The 21,663-nt window shown below is 39.9% G+C and overlaps 1 protein-coding gene across 1 annotated transcript in view; it reads left to right on the top strand.

Annotated features, from left to right (window-relative positions):
• The first annotated feature begins 1,382 nt into the window (after window positions 1-1,382).
• C7 (complement C7) overlaps window positions 1,383-21,663 on the top strand; it is a 63,608-nt gene continuing 43,327 nt past the window's right edge. The window contains exons 1-6 of the mRNA XM_052743216.1: window positions 1,383-1,560; window positions 5,882-5,937; window positions 8,221-8,296; window positions 15,286-15,427; window positions 18,129-18,276; window positions 19,282-19,420. Coding sequence (XP_052599176.1) covers window positions 1,555-1,560; window positions 5,882-5,937; window positions 8,221-8,296; window positions 15,286-15,427; window positions 18,129-18,276; window positions 19,282-19,420 — 567 coding nt within the window. The 5' untranslated portion in view covers window positions 1,383-1,554. The remainder of the gene's footprint in view (window positions 1,561-5,881; window positions 5,938-8,220; window positions 8,297-15,285; window positions 15,428-18,128; window positions 18,277-19,281; window positions 19,421-21,663) is intronic.

Below are 21,663 nucleotides of genomic sequence, written 5' to 3' on the forward strand. Positions count from 1 at the left end.
GTTCTGTTAGGTCTGTCTGCTCTTCTGAATCCCAACTCAAAGGTGTAACATTTCCTTTTTCTTCTCTTCTGCCTCAGATGCTGCCAGAGCCTAAGTATATTTACAGCTCCCTCAGGGACCATTACAAAGGGAGCGGCGAGTTAAGATTGTGCAGACACATTTTACAAGTCTTCTTTAAAAAGGTGAGTCAGGGCTGGAGAGATGGCTCAGCAATAAAGAGCACTGGCTGCTCTTGAAGAGGACCTGGATTCAGTTTCCAGGACCCACATGGTGACTCACAGCCATCCATAACTCCAGTTCAAGGGAACCCAATGCCTCTTCTGACCTTTGAGGGCACCAGGCATGCACATGGTACTCATACATACATGCCTGCAAACATTCATGCATGTGAAATAAAGTAACTCTTAAAAATAAAAAAAGAAAACTGGCCATCAAGATGACTCAGTGGGTGAAGGGGCTTGCTACCAAGCCTGAAAATCTGAGTTCGAATCTCAGATCCCACAAGGTGGAAGAAGAGAATGGACTCCTTATCCTTTGATTTCCAAGCAAGCTGTGACACCCAAATATTTTCTGTGATTAATTTGTGGAAGTTAAAGACAAAAGGATGAATGTGTGGTACTGTTATGCTCTATTTTGTTTCCAGAAAAATTCCGTGCTAGAACATTCCATTTGTTTTTGGCAGAGAGAACTATATCCAGATCTATTATGGTTAACATTCATCATTCCAAATTCCTGTATTGAAAATTTACTATCCATCATCCATTAGTAATATTTGAGGTAAGCCCTCTAAAGATTAGATAAGGTCATGAGAATGAGGCTCCTATTTTTAGCATTAGTGGTTTTGTATGACAAGGAAGAGAGACTTGTGCTACCACATTTACTATGTTTCACTATGTGATAACCTCTTTTGTGCCATGATGCATAAAGACAAGCTCTTACCAGGTGTTAAATGGATTCCAGCACCGTGCTCTTGGCCTTCCTAGTTTTCAGAACTATGAGCCAAATAGACTTCTATATTTTAAAGGTCCGAGTCTCAAATGTTTTGCTACAAAAACAGAAAATGGACAAAGAACTCTTCTTTCACAAAGCAACCTCAAAGCCTGCTTTATAACACCCTTTAAGAGAATCGTGAAAACATGTGCTCAGTTTAGTAGATTGAAAAAGTAAAGAGGTTTTAGCCCTTGTTTTACAGGGTCTCCTTTGATTGGAAATCACTTCAATGCTGAACTGAGGACATTTACTGTCTTTCCTGATTAGCAGATACATTTCCCAGAAATGTATCTGTAACTTCCAAACAGTCCCAGCTGGCTGCAGCAAGGGTCTGTGTAACTGACAAAATGCATCTGGCTTCAAGGCACAGATCAAGTACAGAGGCAGGCTCATTTATGTCCCTGGAGAATCTAGTTGGGGTAGGAGCTGAATCTCAGTGCAGCTGACTCTATAAATGAGTGGAAAAATAATCCAGAGCGGGAGAGGCTGTGGGGGAGACGAAAGCTCGTCTGTCCTTACAGATGAAATTTTCTTGTTCTCGTCTGTCCTGAATGTTTCCCAAGCATGAAGGTAAGATAATTTCTGACTTACTTACTTAAAGGCATCTCAAAGGGGAAGGTCATACTTAACTGAAAGAAATCAGATGACTGGAAGGATAGTGAGAAGGTCTGGGGGTGACTTTAAAAAACATCCTGATCTAAATAGATTTTAATAGTTCAGCCAAAGTCAGAAAGAGCTGGGGAAAAAGAACTGAAGGCAATGTGTCTGGAAGTCCCGAGAAAGCAATAAAGGAACACAATAGGATCATTGTCACTTCTAAGGCAGTTTTCTCCAGTCTGATTGTTTGTTTAATTTTAGGCCATGTAGTGAGGTCTTGACTGGATGATATATGAGCTTTTTATAGAAAACTGACTTTGTAGCTTTGGAAAATTAGAATTCAAAATCTCGAATGAAAATGGACTGTGTGGGTGGACAATATAAGTACATGGAGTGAAGCAATGAGTTTAATCATATACACACATGTTGGACCAACATAAAACAATCAAATATCTTTAAAAAGTTAATATACACAAAAGACCAATGATAGAAATTGTTATTTTAGAATGAAATTCTAGGATAGGAATGCAAGTTGGAATTGCTATTATAATTTGTGTGTTCACATGTATGTGTGCATTCCACAGGTATCTTCCTCAATTGCTCTTCTTTCCTTCCTTTCTTTCCTTCCTTCCTTCTTTCTTTTCTCTTCTTTCTTTCTTCCTTTTTTTTGAGATAAAGTTTCTCATTGAAACTGAAACTCACCAGTATGACTAGACTGGATGATTAGCAAACCCAGGCATCCTCCTGTCTCTTCCTCCCCAGTGCTAGGATCATAGGCATCTACTGCTGTGCTTGCCTTTTTGTGTGTGTGTGTGTGTGTGTGTGTGTGTGTGTGTGTGTGTGTGTGTGTGTGCACGTGCACGCGCATGCATGAGGTGGGGTGGGGAGAGTGTCTACAAACACCACGGCCATCAGAATGTCAATCCAGGGAAAGCAAGAAGGAAATTCGATTCAACACACCTCAGTAGCTATTGTTGGTTCAAACTTTGAGAGTCCGACACTGGATAGTTTATTTTCAGACATATTTAAGCACAGCACAATTTGGAAAAAAGATTCCTAGTATAAGCACACACCCTGTGTGCTTAAGACATGATTCCACTAAGTACAAGTGTCTTCTCCCATAAAGATAGGTCCTATAAATCACCTAAGGAAACAGGCTCAAGGAAAACAATGCTCATGGTTACAGTCTAGGGGAGAATAGTTATGTAGATTGACTGAGATAAACAGGCTCAAGATAAAGGTCAGAAGGAGCCAGTGTAGCCTGGCCATCCAGATAAGTGCAGAGCTCACTAGGCTATTCATCACATCTATGCCCAGCCTTCTGGGTAGAACCCAGGTTGTATATCTCTCATTGAAGAGACAACCCCATGTGTATAACATTCCTGGTTTCCCTAGTACTTATCTGTGAGCACACAGACCCACATGCCTCCTATGGATGCTGGGCACCAAGAACCTATATGCCTCCTATGGATGCTCTAGACCAAGGACCTACATGTCTCCTATGGGTGCTGGGAATCAAATGCAGATCCTTTGGCTTGCACAGCAGGTGCATTACCGATTGAATCATCTTCCCAGACCCAATTCTATCACTGCAGATTTGATATTTAAAATAAAAATGTTGCATTATCATCCTGGAGGAACAATTCTGCCACTCTGTCAGCTGTGAGGTTGTCCCACAGTCACTGTCCTGTCCACTTGTTTTACAGAGTCCATGCTCACTAGTGAGGCTGGAGCAGGACCGAGATGTAGATCTTTGGTAACCTTTGAATCAAATAGTTAAATGTTGAACATAAATTACAAAGTTGATGCGTTTAAGGCTACAATGCTACGACACCAAGGAAATTTACAAACTTTGATTTACAGTATAATATTCTGGTATTTATTTTACTGTGCTTTGTAGGTTTATTGAACAATTTAGAACACTTGTTAGTTCAAAAAGGAATATGGTATGCTTGCTAAAGTCATCTAGCTAACCTGTTTTCCCCAGTATTGGGATTAACTGCCAATCAATTTTCTTCCTTATTTTATGGTGAGACATCTTAATAATTGTTTTATGTTTAAAATGTGTTTCACAGCCATTAATTTATGACATTTTAATGTCGTGATAATAAATACACTTTTTTTCTTTTAATTGGCTGATAGGATGTCAACAAATGAAGCAACCGTTTCACTCCAAGATGCATGCAGAATTTCTGCTTGTCTTTAAAAGTAGATGTTTACATTCTTAGCATAAACCTGAAAGGCAGGCTTGTGTGATATGTTTCCAACAAGGGAGACATGGGAAAGTCTGGAGCTATACAATCGCAGAAGTGATCTCTAAGTCTGGTATTTTAAGGAGGAATGATCTTTGACCTCCTTCTCCATCCATGTCAGCTCAACTTGGGAGGATGGCTCCAGAATTCCCCTTGGTTCTCTCGGTGTCACTTGAATAGGTGGTAACTTGGGGCTGAGCTGCTGAAGAAGGGTTCAGAGTCAAGGAGCTTCCCTCTGAGCTAGCTACAGGACAGTTATGTAGCTTGCCCCCTTGGTCTGAGCTCACCCCAGAATCAGTGAAATCAGAATATGGCCCATGTCAGGCACAGCGATGTCTCAGATTAGCACGTCAGCTGGAACATAGTAGTGGAACCAGGAAATGCTAGTGTTCATTCACGGACGAAAAAACAAGACAAAAGAACTGGAGGTGCTGTAGGTCTAGCTGAGTGTCACAGACCCAGTTCATTCCCTATTTTTCAACATGGCAAACTCTAAACCGATTATTTATAGTCAGCTTGTGCTCAGGACTGTTCTATTTTCATGTGCATTATTCTCTTTCTAAAGGGCAGGAAGACAAATGGCTCCCATTTTAGGGACTGTCTTGGTTTTCTGTTTAAAAGTACTCTGACAAAAGCAGCTCAAGGAAAGGCTCATTTTAGCTCCCAGTGCAAGATGCAGTCCTCTGTAGGGGTACATCAAGGCTGCGGCAGCTGGTCACGTGACATCTGTGGTCAGGAGTCAGTGAATAAACGCTGGTGCTTAGTTCCCTTTCTCCATTTCTACAGTCTAGCGTCCCCTGTGAATGGTCCTCCAGTTGTTGTTGTTGTTTTCATACTATTCCACTGGCCTTTCTAGATATTGATGTCTAGCTATCTTTTCAGTTACAAGATCCTACTTGTTTACCTCTGTCCCTTATACATCTACAAATCGGCACTTTGCAGCATGTCTCTCTCTCTCTCTCTCTCTCTCTCTCTCTCTCTCTCTCTCTCTCTCACACACACACACACACACACACACACACACACACACACACACAGGTGCACGCATGTGCACGTACATGCGCATGCACTCATGCACTAAAACCTGCTGGGTCCATTTCATGTTCCTCTTGTGTATATGTGTTTAGTGCTGACCATTTGGGATTAGATAACGCATAGGTTCATTCCTGTAGAAACTGATTCTCCATCTCTCAGCAGCCATTGATTGTCTGTTGCTCTTCATCCAGAGTTAGGGCCTTGGGAGACTCCCTCAGCCATGTTAGTGTGTGGATCTTTAGGCAACAATAGTCATGAGATTTCTCAGGTGCAACTCCCCTGTGGTGTCTAGAACACACTATCTTATAGCAGGTGTTGTATTCCTCTTCAGTCTCTTCAATCTTTCCACCACCTCCTCAACCGTGTTCCCCAAGCCTTAGCGAAAAGGATGCAGTAGGTGTACCAGCTGGGGTTAGGAACCAGGTAGTCAGTCCTTGTTCACTCTCCATTTTACTTCCCAGAGCTCAGCATTTTTCGATATCACCTATAAATGACTTTTATCCTATGGTATTTCTCGTTTTGTGCTTGGTTTATCTTATTTAACACAATACCATCTAAGCTAAGCTATGTTGTTGCAAACAGGAGGTTTTTCTCTTTTAAGGCTCAATGCAAATTACTTAAGCACCAGTGAGCTACACTCCTGGTCTCCTCTTACTACCTTTTTCTTAATTCTTTCATCCAATGGTGGACACCCTTACATTTCTTGTTTTAGCTATCATGACTAATGCTGCAATAAATATGGGAATGCAGATATCTTTCTTGGCGTACTGATTTCATTACATTGGGATCGCAAAATCATATGGTAGTTCTATTTTTAAGTTTTTTTTTGAAGAACCTTCAAGCTTCTATTTAAAACACAGTCTCAAAAAGAAACGTCATTTATCTTCTATATGGTTCTTCCACTCATATTCTCCCAACCCACAAATCCATACTCCAGTGGATGTATTCATTTTTAACTCATTAAGGAAATGAAAGCTAAAGTAATATTGCATTGTTTTCTATTCTAGACAACACACTTACTCATTTTGGTGGGATTTATGGCAGAGTTTCAAATCTTCTCAAGGTAAGAATATTTCAGATTTTGTATGAAAATTTTAAAAATGTAAAAAATAGTAAATTCTTCAGAATGGTTTAACTTTTATGTAGCACACTGGATGTGTTTATGCATCTCATCTTTCCACATTTTTTAGAAAATATAATAACTATACTTTTATTCTTATTTTATTTTTTCCCTTTAGGAAGAAACAAGGACAAAAATACCTCATGGTTCTTGGTCCCAGTTCCAGGGTTTTACCTTAATTCAGAGAACTCAGAGGACCCAGAGCAATATTAGATTTTTAAATTTAGTCCTTGATAAACATTCTCCAGATTTTAAAGGTCAACAGTTTTTTTTTTAAGAAAATAGTTTTATTGGTTCCTGAAGGCTAGATAAAAGCCAGCACAATTTACCCATGCCCTTGTGTTTACTCACACTGTTGGATTGATGGAAATAGGTCAGTTCACTTGATGGAACTATTAGAATAAGTGTCAGGAGCTGTGCAAGACCCATGGACACAAAAGGATGAGATAGCATGTAGAGTCCACTGGTGACTAAGGTCCTGAGGCTAAGAATGTGCGTGCTCTAAGGGTTCTATGCAGAGTAATGAGGGAGACAGGTGGGGAAGGCTACAGAGTATCCATCCTGTGCCTCCATCCTTGGGGAAGGCCTCTGTTTCTTCCTGGGGCACAGGAAGGCAAGTAACAATACATTCAGAGGGCCGTTTAAGGGTCAAAAGATTTAGACATTTGGCTCACTGCTACCATATATAAACAGGTTACCAAGGTTCTTTCAATGCATACTACAGAATGGGATTCATTATTTTTAGGATCACCTGACAACTTTAGGATTCAAGAATCACCTGGACTCAAGAAGTCTCCCAGCCCAGTAATGTGCTATGAGTCCACAAATCCAGAGTCCTGGTTCCATGATCTCTTCCTAAGTCTTCCTTGACCTTTGAGGACTCACCCAGGTGTCTTCCTCCACAGCCAGGGTTTAGCATTATTTGAGAGCAGCTCTACCACCCACATATTCTTAATCAGAGTGGCATTGCTTAAACTCAGTTTTTTCACCTGTGTATGTACTTAAGAAGGGGCCTGAGTGAATATGGAAGACATTTAAATTGCTGTCACATAGTCTTTGCTAGCATTTTTCTAGTGTTCTTAGAGCTTGTCTCTCAAGTTTCTGGATAGCTTCAAGTCATTGTTGAGTTTCTTCAAAGGCCCAATAACTTCCTCCCAAATACTTTCACCTACTCTCTTAATTTTGACTACTCCTTTATTTATATTCCCACGATAACTTTTATGTAAACATTGTCTTGGTTAGGGTTACTACTGATGCGATGAAACACCATGACCAAAACAACTTGGAGAGGAAAGAGTTTATTCAGCTTATGTTTCCATATCACAGTTTATCAAAGGAAGTCAAGACAGGAACTCAAGCAGGGCAGGAATCTGGAGGCAGAAGCTGATGCAGAGGGCATGGAGGAGTGCTGCTTACTGGCTTGCTCATCATGGCTTGTTCAGCCTGCTTTCTTATAGAACCTAGGGCTACAAGACCAGGAATGGCATTACCCACAATGGGCTGGGCCCTCCTTCTCCCATCAATCACTAAGAAAATGCTCTCCAGGTTGGCCTACAGCCTCATCCATTTATGGAAGCGTTTTCTCTCCTCCTGATGACTCTCCTCTCTGATGACTCTAGCTTGTGTCAAATTTACATAAAAATAGCCAGGATAAACACTGTTATGAAATTTATCACATTAGGTATAGTATATGATGATTAGAAATTTCTGTGTTCCTATCCTTACAGCCTACTATGTTAACAATACTTTGTACAAAATAGATATTTAAGAAAAATTAAGCTCTAGTAAAAAGAGGTACCCCTCTTCCCATTTTCATGTATTTTTAGGATACTTTTAATACCTCTTAAAATTTTTTGGAAGTATTTCTTCTTTTTAACCAACATATAATAATTATATAAAATGTGCTTTATGGTGACATTTTCATATAATTACATTCTGCATCTTAAAGCACGTTTTTGTTGTTGTCTGTTTTTTTTTGAGACAGGATCTCATGTAGCTCAGGTTGTCCTCAAACTCATTGTACAGCTGAGCATGACCTTGAACTTCTGATCCTCCTGCCTCTACCTTCCTCCTCTCGTGATGGGGAGGGGAGGCTGGATGACAAGTGATCACCACTGTCTCAAGGAGAGGTGCCTTTGATGACTTTTGACTGTTCTTGTCTATTCTTTGTATTTTCTTGCTTCTCATCCCACCTGCTTTATGATGGACAATCTGGTGCCATGACAGAGCTTCTTCTCCAGTCCACTGCCAGTGGGACTCCTTTGGCCCTTGGTCAGAATGTGATGGCTGTACCAAGACACAGGTAGGCTCTGACAGAACTTTTGACTTGGTTATTGTTACATGAAGGTATAACCACAACAGAATCAACTCAACTTTTGAATGTTCATCAATTAGTGTTAATGTATTTTGAAACTTATTTTTGTAGAATTTTCCAGGAAGAAATGAGAACTTGTTTATAATACTGTTATATTGTGATGTCTATATTTTTCTTGACTTTTTTTTTTTTAAACACAGGCTGAAAGTTCAGGGTAACTCAGTAATTCTTTATTAACCAGACAAGAATCACATAGAAGTAAGTTCAAAATCTGTGTTTTGTTCACAAGTTTTAACTTTTCCTCCCATTTCAACCAGCAAACAGTGAAGCTGATGCTTCATTTTACTTCACAGATAGAGACTAACTGAATAAATCAAGTGTCTTCAATGTTTTAAATTTATTTCCTAAGTAATAATATAAAATAAAACAGTTGACTTGACCTGGCTATTGCACAATATTTCTAAAAATGTGTCTTTCTTTATAAAACATTCTCTGATGAGAATACAGAAATATGTAGTGAAAGAAAACAGCACTCATAATTTTGTTGTTTAGAAGAAACAAATATATCACTGTTTTGCTATTTAGTCTTCCAGCATACTTTCTCTCTGTGTGCTTATAGTCTTTATTTTATTTATTTTAACATTCATTATTATTTTCTGAGAATTTCATTCATGAGTAATGTATTTTCAATACTGCATATAGTTTTTAAATATTATTATTATTCTTTAAAGTGATTTTTTAATTGAAAATACATCTTCTATCATACAATACATCCCTACCATAGTTTCCCCTCCCATCACTCCTCCCAGCTCTCTTCCACCTTTCTCCCCCAGATCCCCTCTCCCTCCATTTCCCTTAAGAAAAGAGCAGGCCTTCAAGAGCCAACAACCAAACACGACAAAAATAAGACACAGTGGTGGATAAGGCAACCCAATAGGAGGAAATGAGTCTCAAGAGCAGGCAAAAGAGTCAGAGATACATCTGCTCCCACTATTAGGAATCTCACAAAAACACCAAGCTAACAGCCACAACATATGCAGAGGACCTGATGCAGACCCATGCAGGCCCCCTGCTTACTGATTCAGTCTCTTTGAGCTCATATGAGCCATGCTTAGATGATTCAGTGGCCATGTCTGCCTGGTGTCCTCCATCCCTCTGGCTCCTACAGTCTTTCCTCCCCTTCTTCCACATGGGGTTCCACGAGCTCTGAGGAAAGGGACCTGATGGAGACCTCCAGTTTAGACTCTTTCTCCACAAAATATCTGTAGTAGGTCTCTGCACGTGTTCCCATATTCTGCTGGAGGAAGCATCTCTGATGACAGTGGACAAGGCATCAATCTATGCGTATAGGAGAATATCATTAGGAATTATTATTTTTTTTGCCATTTGTGTTTGGTTCTACCCTAGGACTCTGGGTTATCCAGTCTGTGATTCCTGGCCATCCAGGCAGTGTCAGGCATGGGCTCCCTTTCATGGCATGGACCTCAAGTTAAACCAGACATTAGTTGGGCATTCCCACATGTTCTGCACCACTATTGCCCTGGCACATTTTGTAGGTAGAAAAGATTTTATGTAGAAGGTTTTATGGTTAGCCACGGCTTTAGTTTATCCAAACAAAGCATCAGCATATAACAGTAACATATCAGTAACAAATACAATAAAGTCCATTTTATGAACGTAACTATGCAACTTACCCATTTTTCTAATGTTTGATATTTAGGTTGTTTCCACTTTTTGTTGTTGTTTGATATAAGACAGAATCTCATTATGTAGCCTAGGCGGGCATCAAACTCATGATCCTCTGCATACCAAGTACTGGATCCATTTTTAAGCTATAAATAACAGTTTAACGAACATGTTTTCTTTATTTATTCTTCTCTCATATATTACATACTGACTGCAGTTTCCCTTCCCTCCTCTCCTCCCAGTCCTTCCCCTCCACTTTCCCTCAGATCCATTCCGTCTCCATTTCCCTTCAGAAAAGAACAGGCCTCCCAGGGATATCAACCAAGCATGGCATAACAAGTTACAATAAAACTAGGCACATAACCTTATATCAAGGCTGGACAAAGTAATCCAGTAGGAGGAAAGGAGTCCCAAAATCAGGCAAAAGAGTCAGAAACAGCCACTACTCCCACTGTTAGGAGTCTCACAGGAACACCAAGCTACATAACCATGACATAAATGAAGAGAGTGTAGCTTGGACCCATGCAGGCTCCTTGATTCAGTCTCTTTGAGCCCCTATGAGCCCTGCTTAGTTGATTCTGTGGGCTTTGTCTTGTAGTGTCTTTGACCCCTCTAGCTCCTACAATCTTTTCTTCCCATCTTCCTAATGTTTGGTGTTGGCTTTCTCTATACACTCCTATCAGTTGCTGAATGAAGCCTCTCTGATGATGATTATGCTAGGCTCTGGTCTACAAGCATAGTAGGATATCATTAGGAATCATTTCGTTGATTTTTTTTTATTCCAGTCATGTTTGGTTCTATCCTAGGTCTCTGGGCTATCCAGTTTCTGGTTTCTGGCTGCCAGGTTGTGTCAGGCCTGGGCACCCTCTAGGTGTGGGTCTCCAGTTGGACCAGTCATTGGTTGGCCATTCCCACAAGTTCTGTGCCACCTTTACCCCAGCACATCTTGCAGGCTGGACCCATTGTAGGTCAAAGGCTTTATGGTTGTGTTGGTATCCCAATCCCTCCATTGGAAACCTTGCCTGGTTAGAAAAGATGTCTAATTCAGGCTTGGTAATCTCCATCACTAGGAATCTTAATTAGGGTCACCCTTGTAGGTTCCAGGGAGTTTCCATTGCACTAGGTTTCTACCTTGACCTTGAAATGCCCTCTAATTCCAGTTGCCTCTTCCTCTACTCTCTCCCCTCACCTCCCACCTGATCCCTCCTGTTCCCAGTCCCACTGCTCCCAGTCCACCCATGAAATCTATTCTATTTTCTCTTCCCAGGGAGATTCATATGTTCCCCCTTGAGTCCTCCTTGTTACTTAGCTTCTGTGGGTCTGTAGATTGTAGCATAGCTCTCCTTTACTTTACAGCTAATATCTACTTATTAGTGAGTACATACCATGTTTGTCTTTCTTGGTCTGGGTTACTTCACTCTGGATGATCTTTTTTAGTTCCATCAATTTGCCTTTAAATTTCATGATGCCATTTTTTTAACAGTTGAGTAATACTCCATTGTGTAAATGTACTACATTTTCTTTATTCATTCTTTGTTTGAGAGACATCTAGGTAAAGCTGCTATGAACATAGTTGAACAAGTGTCCTTGTGATAGGAGGGAACATCCTTTGGATGCATGCCCAAAAGTGGTATAGCTGGGTCTTGTAGTAAAGTGAATCTCAATTTTCTGAGAAACTGCCATATTGATTTCCAAAGTGGCTGCACAGGTTTGCACTCCCCCCCGGCAATGGAGGAGTGTTCCCCTTACTCCACATTCTTGTCAGCATGAGCTGTTACTTGTGTGTTTTTGATCTTAGCCATTCTGACAGGTATAAGATGGAATCTCAAAGTCATTTTGATTTGCATTTCCCTGATGACTAAAGATGTTGAATATTTCTTTAAGTGTTTCTCAGCCATTTGGGATTATTCTGTTGAGAATTTTCTGTTTAGATCTGTACTCCAATTTTAAATTTATTGATGTCTAGTTTCTTGAGTTCTTTATATATTTTGGAAACTAGCCCTCTGCCAATGTGGGGTTGGTGAAAATCTTTTCCCATTCTGTAGGCTGCCATTTTGACCTATTGATGATGTCCTTTGCCTTATAGAAGCTTTTCAGTTTCATGAATTAATTTTATTAATTGTTGATCTTAGTATCTGTGTTATCGATGTTCTGTTCAGAAAGTCGTCTCCTGTGCCAATGAGTTAGAGACTAATCCCCACTTTCTCTTCTTTTAGGTTCAGTGTATCTGGTTTTATGTTGAGATCTTTGATCTACTTGGTCTTGAGTTTTGTGCAAGGTGATAGATATGAATCTATTTGCATTTCCTACATTTTAATGAATGTTGTAAATATAAAGACATCGGTCGTATGTTCCTATAATAATCTTAGGATACAATGTTTATTTTAAAGGTCTTAAGCATTTGAATGATTAAATATTTTAAATGGTTCACTTTGGACGAAGTATATATTTAAATTTAGTTTAAACTATTTTTAACCTTTTTATTATATTTAAAAATTGTATTTGTATGTACGTATGTGTGTGGACACATGTGTCCTCCAGCACATATGTGGAGGTCAGAGAACAATTTGTAATAGTCAGTTATCTTCTTTTACCATGCAGGTCCTGGAAATTGAACTCTGATCATCAGACTTGGCAGCAAGTTCTTTTAAACACTGAGCCATCTTGCTGCCCCAAGTTTAAACTATTAAAATAACAGAACTATCACTTCTTGGTCTTTTGTCTAAGATTGTGCATAAAATAACAAAACCCTATCATAGAAGATGATTTTTGTCTTGAAGCATCTTCAGAATCACTTTCTCCATCTATTTCCTTTGATGTACTTATGATCAAGCCCAGATTCTTGGGACTGCTAGGCGAGCACTCTGGCACTGAGCCTTCTCCAAGCCATTTTTTTTTTTTTTTGGGAAACAAAGCCTTACTCAGTAGCCCAGGCTGGCCTGGAACTCATGGCAAAATCCTCTTGCTTCAGCTTCCAAAGTGCTGAGATTATTGACATAAACCATGCCATTTGGCAATCATTTTTTAAATGAAGCATTCTTTTATTATTTATATGAGTGCTATTTTCAAAACAAGTTACACAAATGAAAAATTTGACATCTAGCAAACATAATAGAAGATGACTGCTTCCAGAGGGGGGAAAAACACATGAATAACAGAGTCAAGTTAAAAGAAACAGTGAGCCGGGCGGTGGTGGCGCACGCCTTTAATCCCAGCACTCGGGAGGCAGAGCCAGGCGGATCTCTGTGAGTTCGAGGCCAGCCTGGACTACCAAGTGAGTTCCAGGAAAGGCGCAAAGCTACACAGAGAAACCCTGTCTCGAAAAACCAAAAAAAAATAAATAAATAAAAGAAACAGTGAGCACACAAATCATTTTTATAATTTAAAACCCCCCAAAATGACTTTTAAGTAGAAAGACAGACAAGTGTGTTTGTAATGTAAGTATTTTTTTCTTTGATGAAGGTCATTGTGCAATGGATTTATCCCAGTTGATGAAACACAATTTTTATTCAGAAGGAGACAGGTGAAAATGAAAAAGGGTCAGAGGATTAGAATCAGAGAGGTGAAAATGAGTCTGTGGAGAATGGGCAGCCTTTAGGGCCCAGCTGCCAACATGAAGAAGGCCAAAGATTCCTGTGCAAAGTACACCATCTGTATTCAGAAAAGGGCACACTGATAAGATACCTATGTGGCAAGTCTTTGTCAGTTAAACAGAGAGACTAAAGGCATATCCAGAAACTTTACTGGTCCTATTTCTTACAACTCTGCTGTTAACTGCAATGCAAGGTGCCAATGCCAGGCTGAGACTCAGAAAAGCTCAAATTACACAGTGTGACCACTTGTCTCACGTGGTACCCACTTCCAACCCAATGCAAGATGGAGGAGTACATTCAAAATTGGTTTGTGTGCTTAATCTTCCCAGCTGATTGTCACTCAAGGTTTGATTCCTCTCGAAATGAGATGGGCTTCTTTTTATTAATAGAGAAGGGTTATTTTTGTTAGGGTTAATATCGCTGTGAAACACCATGATTAAAATCAGCTTGGGGAGGAAAGAGTTTATTACATTCACAGTTCCATATAATAATTCATCATCAAAAGCAGTAAGGGCAGGAACTCAAGCAGGGCAGGAACGTAGAGGCAGGAGCTGATGCAGAGACCATGGAAGAATGCTTCTTATTGACCTGCTCAGTCTGCTTTCTTACAGAACCCAGGACCACAAGCACAGGGATGGCACTACCCACAATTGCCTGGGACCTCCTCCATCAATAACTAATTAAGAAAATGCCCCACAGCTGGAAATTATGGAGGCATTTTTCTCAACTGAGGCTCCCTCCCTTCAGATAACTCTAGCTTGTGCAAGTTGACATCAAACTAGAGAGTACAAGGCCCAAGTGTAGGAGACCAGTAGTTGAGAGGGAAGATGGTTCAGATCTTCAGTCTGTTTAAGCATTAGATACATGGCTCCCCATTTAATGTGGACCAAGTGAATTTTAGGACTACCTTTGAATTTCCCACTTAGCACAGTAACTTCTTCCATTTTCTTCTTTTCTAAAAGAGACCCCAATTTTGATGCATTTCCCTATCAGAGCTCAACTCTCCATCAGCTAGTAAAATCCCATTGTTAACATCCCTTAACATTTGAATTGCTCACACTCATTTTGTACACATGGCCTTCATATCAGTACATTTCTTTCTGGGTTCTTTTTCCATTTTTGTCTTATTTTTTTTTTTCCTGGAAGGCCCAGCTCCAGTCAGTCACCTACCATGCTTATTAAGGTTTTCACTTCATCCTGCCACCCTCCAGACATGAGATCCGCCTGCCTATGCCTCCCAAGGTTTAAAGGTGTGCACCATCACTGTCTACTAACTTCATTTCATCTTAACTCTTCTCCCTGTAACCCTCTCTGCCCTTTCCTCTAACAAAATGCATTTCATTAGTCTTAAACATTTAGTGCTTAACTCTCAGAATATAGCTCTGGCCAAAATTTTGATCGTACTGTATTGTAATGTATTTACTCTTTCAAGTTACTTTTCAAAAGAATCATCAGGACTTTTTTCCCCCTCACTCAACACTCAAGTGAAAGTAAATATATAGTTTGAAGCTCCATGTAAATAGCAATCTGTCATTGAACCTGCAGGCTCATGGAATTTGTGGATTTTACTCCTGTACCACACCAGAACACGTTCCTAGACAGTATTTCTCAAGTTGAATTAATTCTTAGATTTTATTACTCAAGGAAATGGGATAACTAACATATAAAACACAAAGGGATCTTCTGCTTTGTTTCCAGACTCGAAGGCGATCAGTTGCTGTTTATGGGCAGTATGGAGGCCACCCATGTGTGGGAAGTGCTTTTGAAACACAATCCTGCAACCCTGATCTAGGCTGTCCAGTTGAAGAGGGCTGCGGAGAACGTTTTAGGTGTTTCTCTGGTAAGTTGTCGTCCATGGGCTCAGCATGCCGACTCTAGTTCAAGTGTTATTTGTTAACTTGCTCCATACATATTTGTTTGAATTTATATTGGCCTCCAAATGAATTTTCCCCAAGTATAAGCAAGATTTTTGTTAGTGTACTAATTGCATTATCAGATAAATCACACACTTAGATATCATCCATTCAGAAGCAAGAGAGACATCTGGTTATAAAGGAAGGGTATTCTTCGGTGTGTTGATAGAAGTATAGCTATCGACAGCCTCAACTAATTTCTTCTTTCCTTTTCTTTTCTTTTTATTTTGAAGGGGGAGGGACATGGTATCTTGTAGATGAGCCTGACATTCAACTCCCTATTGTAGCAGAGAATGGTTTTGAACTTCTGATGGTCCACCTCCCCAGTGCTGAGGTTACAGGTGTGAACCACTACACTCAAAAAAAGCAATGTATTGAAGTTTTTTTGTTTTTGTTTTTCCTGAGACAGGGTTTCTCTATGTAGTCCTGATTATTCTGGAACTTACTCTGTATGCTAGGCTGTCCTTGAACTCAGGGATCCTCCTGTCTCTGCCTCCGATGTGCTGGGCTTAAGAGTGTGTGCCACCACTCTGCAACATATTGGAGTTTTATGGACAGATTAGTAGCTAAAGAGTCAGTGTGTTAGATTTTTCTTTTACTATTACTTTAAAAAATTTTGTACAATATACTTAGATCATATTCTTTCCCCTCCCCCAAGTCCTCTCAGATCATCCCCACTTCCCCTTCCACCCAATTTCATGTTCTTTCTCTCTCTGTCAAAAAAATAAAAAAAAAAAACTAAGAAATAAAATGCTAAAAAGGATAAAACCCACAAAACCATAACAACAGAAAGCACTCAGGAAATCGTGGAGTCCTTTTTGTGTTGGCCAGCTACCCCTGAAAATGAGGCCTGTCCTGGAGTATGGTTCATCTACCCAGTACCTCTCCAGTGGAGAAAAATGATTTTCCCTTTGCTAGTGGGTAAAAGTTGTAAATAGCTTCTTGATAGGAGTGGGACCCTGTGTCCACTTTCCCTTCTCAGTGTTGGGACCCTGTTTGACCTGAACTTATGCAGGTCTTTTGCATGTTGTCATATGTACATATGTGCATTTTTCTACATGAAAAATGCTGTTTGCTTGGGGTCATTCATCATATCTAACTCCTATAATCTTTTCGCCTAGTCTTCTGCATAGATCCCTGGGCATTGAGGAGAGGGCTTTGATAAAGATAGTTCATTTAGGACTGAGAGCATCAAGGGCTATAGTTGCTCTTAAATAACAGTTGTAAAGCTCCTGTTTTATTTTGAAAACTCAAATCAGGTGATAGCTGCTTTGGGAAGCCTTTGCCAATCCCTCAGGAGAGAGAATTAACCAACAAATCACTTCTCTGCACTCACTGTCTATCTTACACTCTCCGTAATCCAAATTGGTGACCTGTATATCTCTCTGAGGTTTCGTAGACATAAGCTCTATTTTGTTTATTTTCTCCTGAGGAATGCCTGGAACATAACAGACTCTCAACAGATGTTTGCTGGGTTGCCTTGAGTGATACATAGAATGGGCTATATGCTGTACTGTAAAAATTTCTGTGCACAAAGCATCCTTTGAAGAAATAGATGAAGAATGACCTTCATGGTCTGAGGGATAAGGATAGTTTTAAAAACGGGATAATATTTAATTTGATATTTAAAAGACACATCAGAGAGGATTAGAGAATATGCTTCTAGACAAAGAGAATGATGTATTAGGTCACTGATATGACAGACGACTTGGACCTGCATTCATGCAAATGGTCCAGTATGGAGAAGGCATAGTAAGACTGGTAAGGAAAAGGCTGGGATGATGCTGGGGAGAAAGACGTGGCCAAGGTCATCTGATACTCACTGATGCTTTCCCAGTATTCTGAGTTTTCACAACAATGATGTTGCTGACTTATAATGGTTCCTGTTTTCATAGCCTTTACTAGCAGATTATACAGCATATGGAAAGTCTGGCAATGATCATACCATACATATTTGTTTCTCAACTCCAGCAAGTCTTCTGCAGAGTAGATGCTGAAAAATGCTGAATTTCAACCATTTGACCTAGTTTCTTTTTTAAATTTATTCATTTTTATTTTACTTGCATTGGTATTTTGCTATGGGTGTGCCATCCCCTGGAACTAGAGTTACAACTGGAGTTGTGAGCTGCCATGTGGGTGTCGGGAATTGAACTCGGATCCTCTGGAGGAACAGTCAGTGCTCTTAACTGCTGAGCCATCTCTCCAGCCCCTTGATCTATTTTCTTTGTTCTAAAAAAACTTAATCACCAAGAAAAGAGCAAGTCTGACATCTAGGTTAACAACTACAGAAACAAAATAAAAAGGTCAAGGAGTAGGACATCAATCTGTTTTTTACCAGTAAATAGCATTGCGTGGAACTTGGAGGATGTAGACAAAAATGCTCGATGATTATGGGTTTGACTCTGGACTTTTGAGTTCAGGTCTATTTTCAATTTGCACCTGGAGAAGGTGAAAATCAGTTCTGTGTGTTTCAAAATGGAGATCAGAACCATCCCTAGTTCTTTTCTAGACAATCTGCAGATTTGTCTGGGACCCACACTAGTCTATCAGCACAGTGCTGGGGTGGTCCCAGCCGCTGTTTTTCCTCCTCCTTCTTCCATATTTTATGAGAACTTCTCTCCTGTCCAGGTCAGTGCATTAGCAAATCCTTGGTTTGCAATGGGGATTCTGACTGTGAAGAAGATGGTGCTGATGAAGACAGATGTGAGGATGAGGACAGCAGACCTTCCTGTGACATTGATAAACCGCCTCCCAACATAGAACTTACCGGTAATGGGTAAGGTGCCGAGAGCCTTCCTAGAATACCAATGGGCTGTAGTTTTTACTTTTGTTCTGTTTTATGGCTTGATGAGTCTAATAATAAGTTATCCAACAGCTCAGACATCTTTGCCAAATCCTGCTCCAATTAAAAAATTCATAGCCGAATACCTACAGATACATGTAGTAAGATGTAGAGTCCGCTGTTGTTCCAGATACACCAGGATGTAGTGCTGAAAGTCTTAGGTCAAGGGAAACCCCTCTTCTCCAGGGAAATCTGGACAGTTGGTCACTCTAGGAGGAGGAGAAGAAGGAGAAGAAGAAGAAGAGAGAAACAGAGATGGGGAAAAGGAGGAGGAGGAGGAGGAGGAGAGAGAGAGAAACAAAGAAATAGAGAGTAAAAGAGAGGAAGAAGGGGAGGAGGAGGAAGGAAGAGAGAAGAGAGAAGAGAGAGGGACATAGTTGAAAATGAAAGGGAAGCTTTCTTTTAAAAAATTAGGATTAAGTCAATTCTAGACTTCTATTTTCTAAAATAATCTTAGAAAAATCAATGTGAATTTCCCTACAACAGCTTCAAGTTTATTAACAGAAAAACAGAGCAGAGTTACTTTAAGGAATACTCTACAGCATGCTAAGAGAATCAGCTGGGAACTCCGGGTGGAAAGCAATCTCTGCTCCCCAGTAACCTTAATTGTATTGGCTTTATCTATAGAATCAATTCTGAAGCAGCTGTTGCCATAGATACAACAGGCCCGCGCTTCCCAAATATGTTCTCAGGCTGACAGGATGTTGGATTTCCTTTACTGTTAGTGTTAGCTCTCCCGCCATCAGGAGGAGCTGGCTAATGCATGGCGGGCATTAGGGTGTTGCTCCTGTTTGTACAGCTTCTCAGGTGTTACACTGTAGATAATGATTGATTTCTAGAAGGCTTTGCTCATTTTTTTTTTTCCAACAAGTACTAGTTCTGGTTTTTAATTGCCACCCCCCTCACCCTTCATCCGTCTCCTTTCTCTTCTCCTCACAGTTACAATGTGCTCACTGACCAGTTTAGGAACAGAGTCATCAACACCAAAAGTTTTGGTGGTCAATGCCGGAAAGTGTTCAGTGGGGATGGAAAAGATTTCTACAGACTGAGTGGAAATATCCTCTCTTACACATTTCAGGTACTTAATTACACCAATTTAGTGAATTGTAATCCATGACTTGTCAACAATCGTTGTTTATAGGCATCAAGATTTCAGTACTTGTTAGGAATTTGCTTATGGCCTAATATGTGGTCAGTTTTTTTTTTATTGTTTTAAAATTTCATATATATATTCAGACCCATAGATGTAACATATATAATATAATAGATATTATATGTTATATATAGTGTTTTGATATCATTCCCTTCTCTCTAATTCTTCCCTGTTGTTGTTACTTTTGCCTTCCAACTTCATGTACTGTTTGTTAGAAAAAAACAAAACCCAAACCACTGAGTCCACTTACTGCCATCTGTGTGTGCATGGGCGAGGAACCATCTAATGGAGCATGGGCAGTGTCTCAGGTTGCACATCCCCGGAGAAAATCATCTTTACCTCTCCTAGCAGCCATCAGTTGCCAATAGCTCCCCAGCAAAGGGTGAGACTTCCTTAGCCCCTCCATCATTCATACTGGGATGTTGGCTGCTGGATCTTGTGTAGGCCTTGTGCATTCAGTCCTAGCTGCTGGGAGTTCATTGGTCCATTTTCATCAACGTTTTATGTATGCTTAAAGAGAATGCCTGTTTTTGAAGTCTAGGATACAAGTCAATAATACTTTTAACATGTCTTTTAAGCTGATGGTTCATGTGAGCTCAGGACCTTTTAGCATCTGCACTGTGTGAGTGTTAACATTCAAGGTTCTGGCTGTGACTGGTTACAATGATTTCCTTACTCTGTTATAATGGTAGTTCATTAAAAATGCTTTATTTTAAAATTGTGAAACAACTTATATTTACAAAGGAGTCTGGTAACATCTGTTTGCAATTGGCAGAAAACCAAAGAAGCAAATGCCTGCATTTCTATTATCCACATGTTGAAGTAGAGCATATCCAGTGGCTGCTATATACTCATCCTTGATAATATTCCTCTCACCCCCAGGAATCCACTGTCATATATTTTGTACTAATACTTTCCTTGTTTTGCTCTGAATGTTTATCACATATATATCTACATGCATCTATGTGTCTCTAAATAACTGCCTGTGACTTAGTTTTGCCTGCTTTTGTCATTTACAGAAACAGAATAATATTATTTTATGAGTTATTTTTTGTTGCTAAAATATGTTTTTTGAGATTTATTCATGTTAATGAAGATAGAGTTTTTATTCCTGTTCCCATTTCTTTTCTCATGAAAATGCTTTCAACATCCCTGTGCACCAACCTTACACAAATTCTTTGGGTTGTAAACCTACCATTCAAATCACCATTTTGTAAGATCCGCACAATGAAACTTTACTACGATTCCAAAATGACTGCATCAGTGTGGACAAGTAGTCACGGTTCCATGCTGGTTCTACCTGACTACTCGTCTTTGCTTTTGATGAGAGTCTCTCCTCTTGCTCCAAGTTCCTGCTCTTCAGATGCCATTGCTGTGTTCATCCTGTTTCTTGGCACCAACACCAAGTCTGCTCATACAAAAAACTTAAGGATTTTGGAGATTTTCCCGAGGATTGGGGTGGAGGAAGAGGGTTTTCCAGTAGAGTACCCCAAACACTTTCCACCCATTCTAGTTCATATCCTGACCCTCAAAACTCTTTTCACGGTCTCACCAAAGTGGGGTTTCTCGTCTCATTCTGTTTTAACCTCTATGCTGCATTCATCTTTTAGCAGCTACCTTTTTACTCTTTTTCCGTCCTTCATCTCAGAATTCCCTGCGTTTCTGGTTGAGTTACTCCTACATTTAACTTGCAAATTTTTAAACAAAAATGACTGCTGTGGAGGCAGAAGGACCTCTGCCCACTCAGATTAGCCCTCTATAGAAGCAGCTTTGACTATGAATACTAAGCATTAACCTCCAGTTTATAGTAGAATGAGTTAGTTACAGTGAATACTTATTAAATCCTGGAACTAAAGGAGTCCCAGGGATGGGGAAGGCGGCAAGGAAAAAAGGAATAAAAATGAATAATAGAGGAGATGAATATGGCGTAAGTGCATGATATTTGTGTACAGAAATGCCATCATAAAACCTCTACCTTTTGTACAGTTTCAATATGCTAAAAAAGGTTATCAAGCCAAGTAAGTGGGATATAAAACTGACTTGAGAAACAACTATAACTACCAAATTTTGAGTACCTACTCTGTATTTGCTCTGTTTTAAGCCACAGGGATAGATTTAATCCTTGCATTATTCTTGGAAGGTAACCGTTGGCTATTTTGTCATGTGTA

The sequence above is a fragment of the Peromyscus californicus genome, unplaced genomic scaffold (assembly GCF_007827085.1).
Source record: "Peromyscus californicus insignis strain IS unplaced genomic scaffold, ASM782708v3 Scaffold_18__1_contigs__length_77618521, whole genome shotgun sequence".
Lineage (NCBI taxonomy): Eukaryota > Metazoa > Chordata > Mammalia > Rodentia > Cricetidae > Peromyscus > Peromyscus californicus.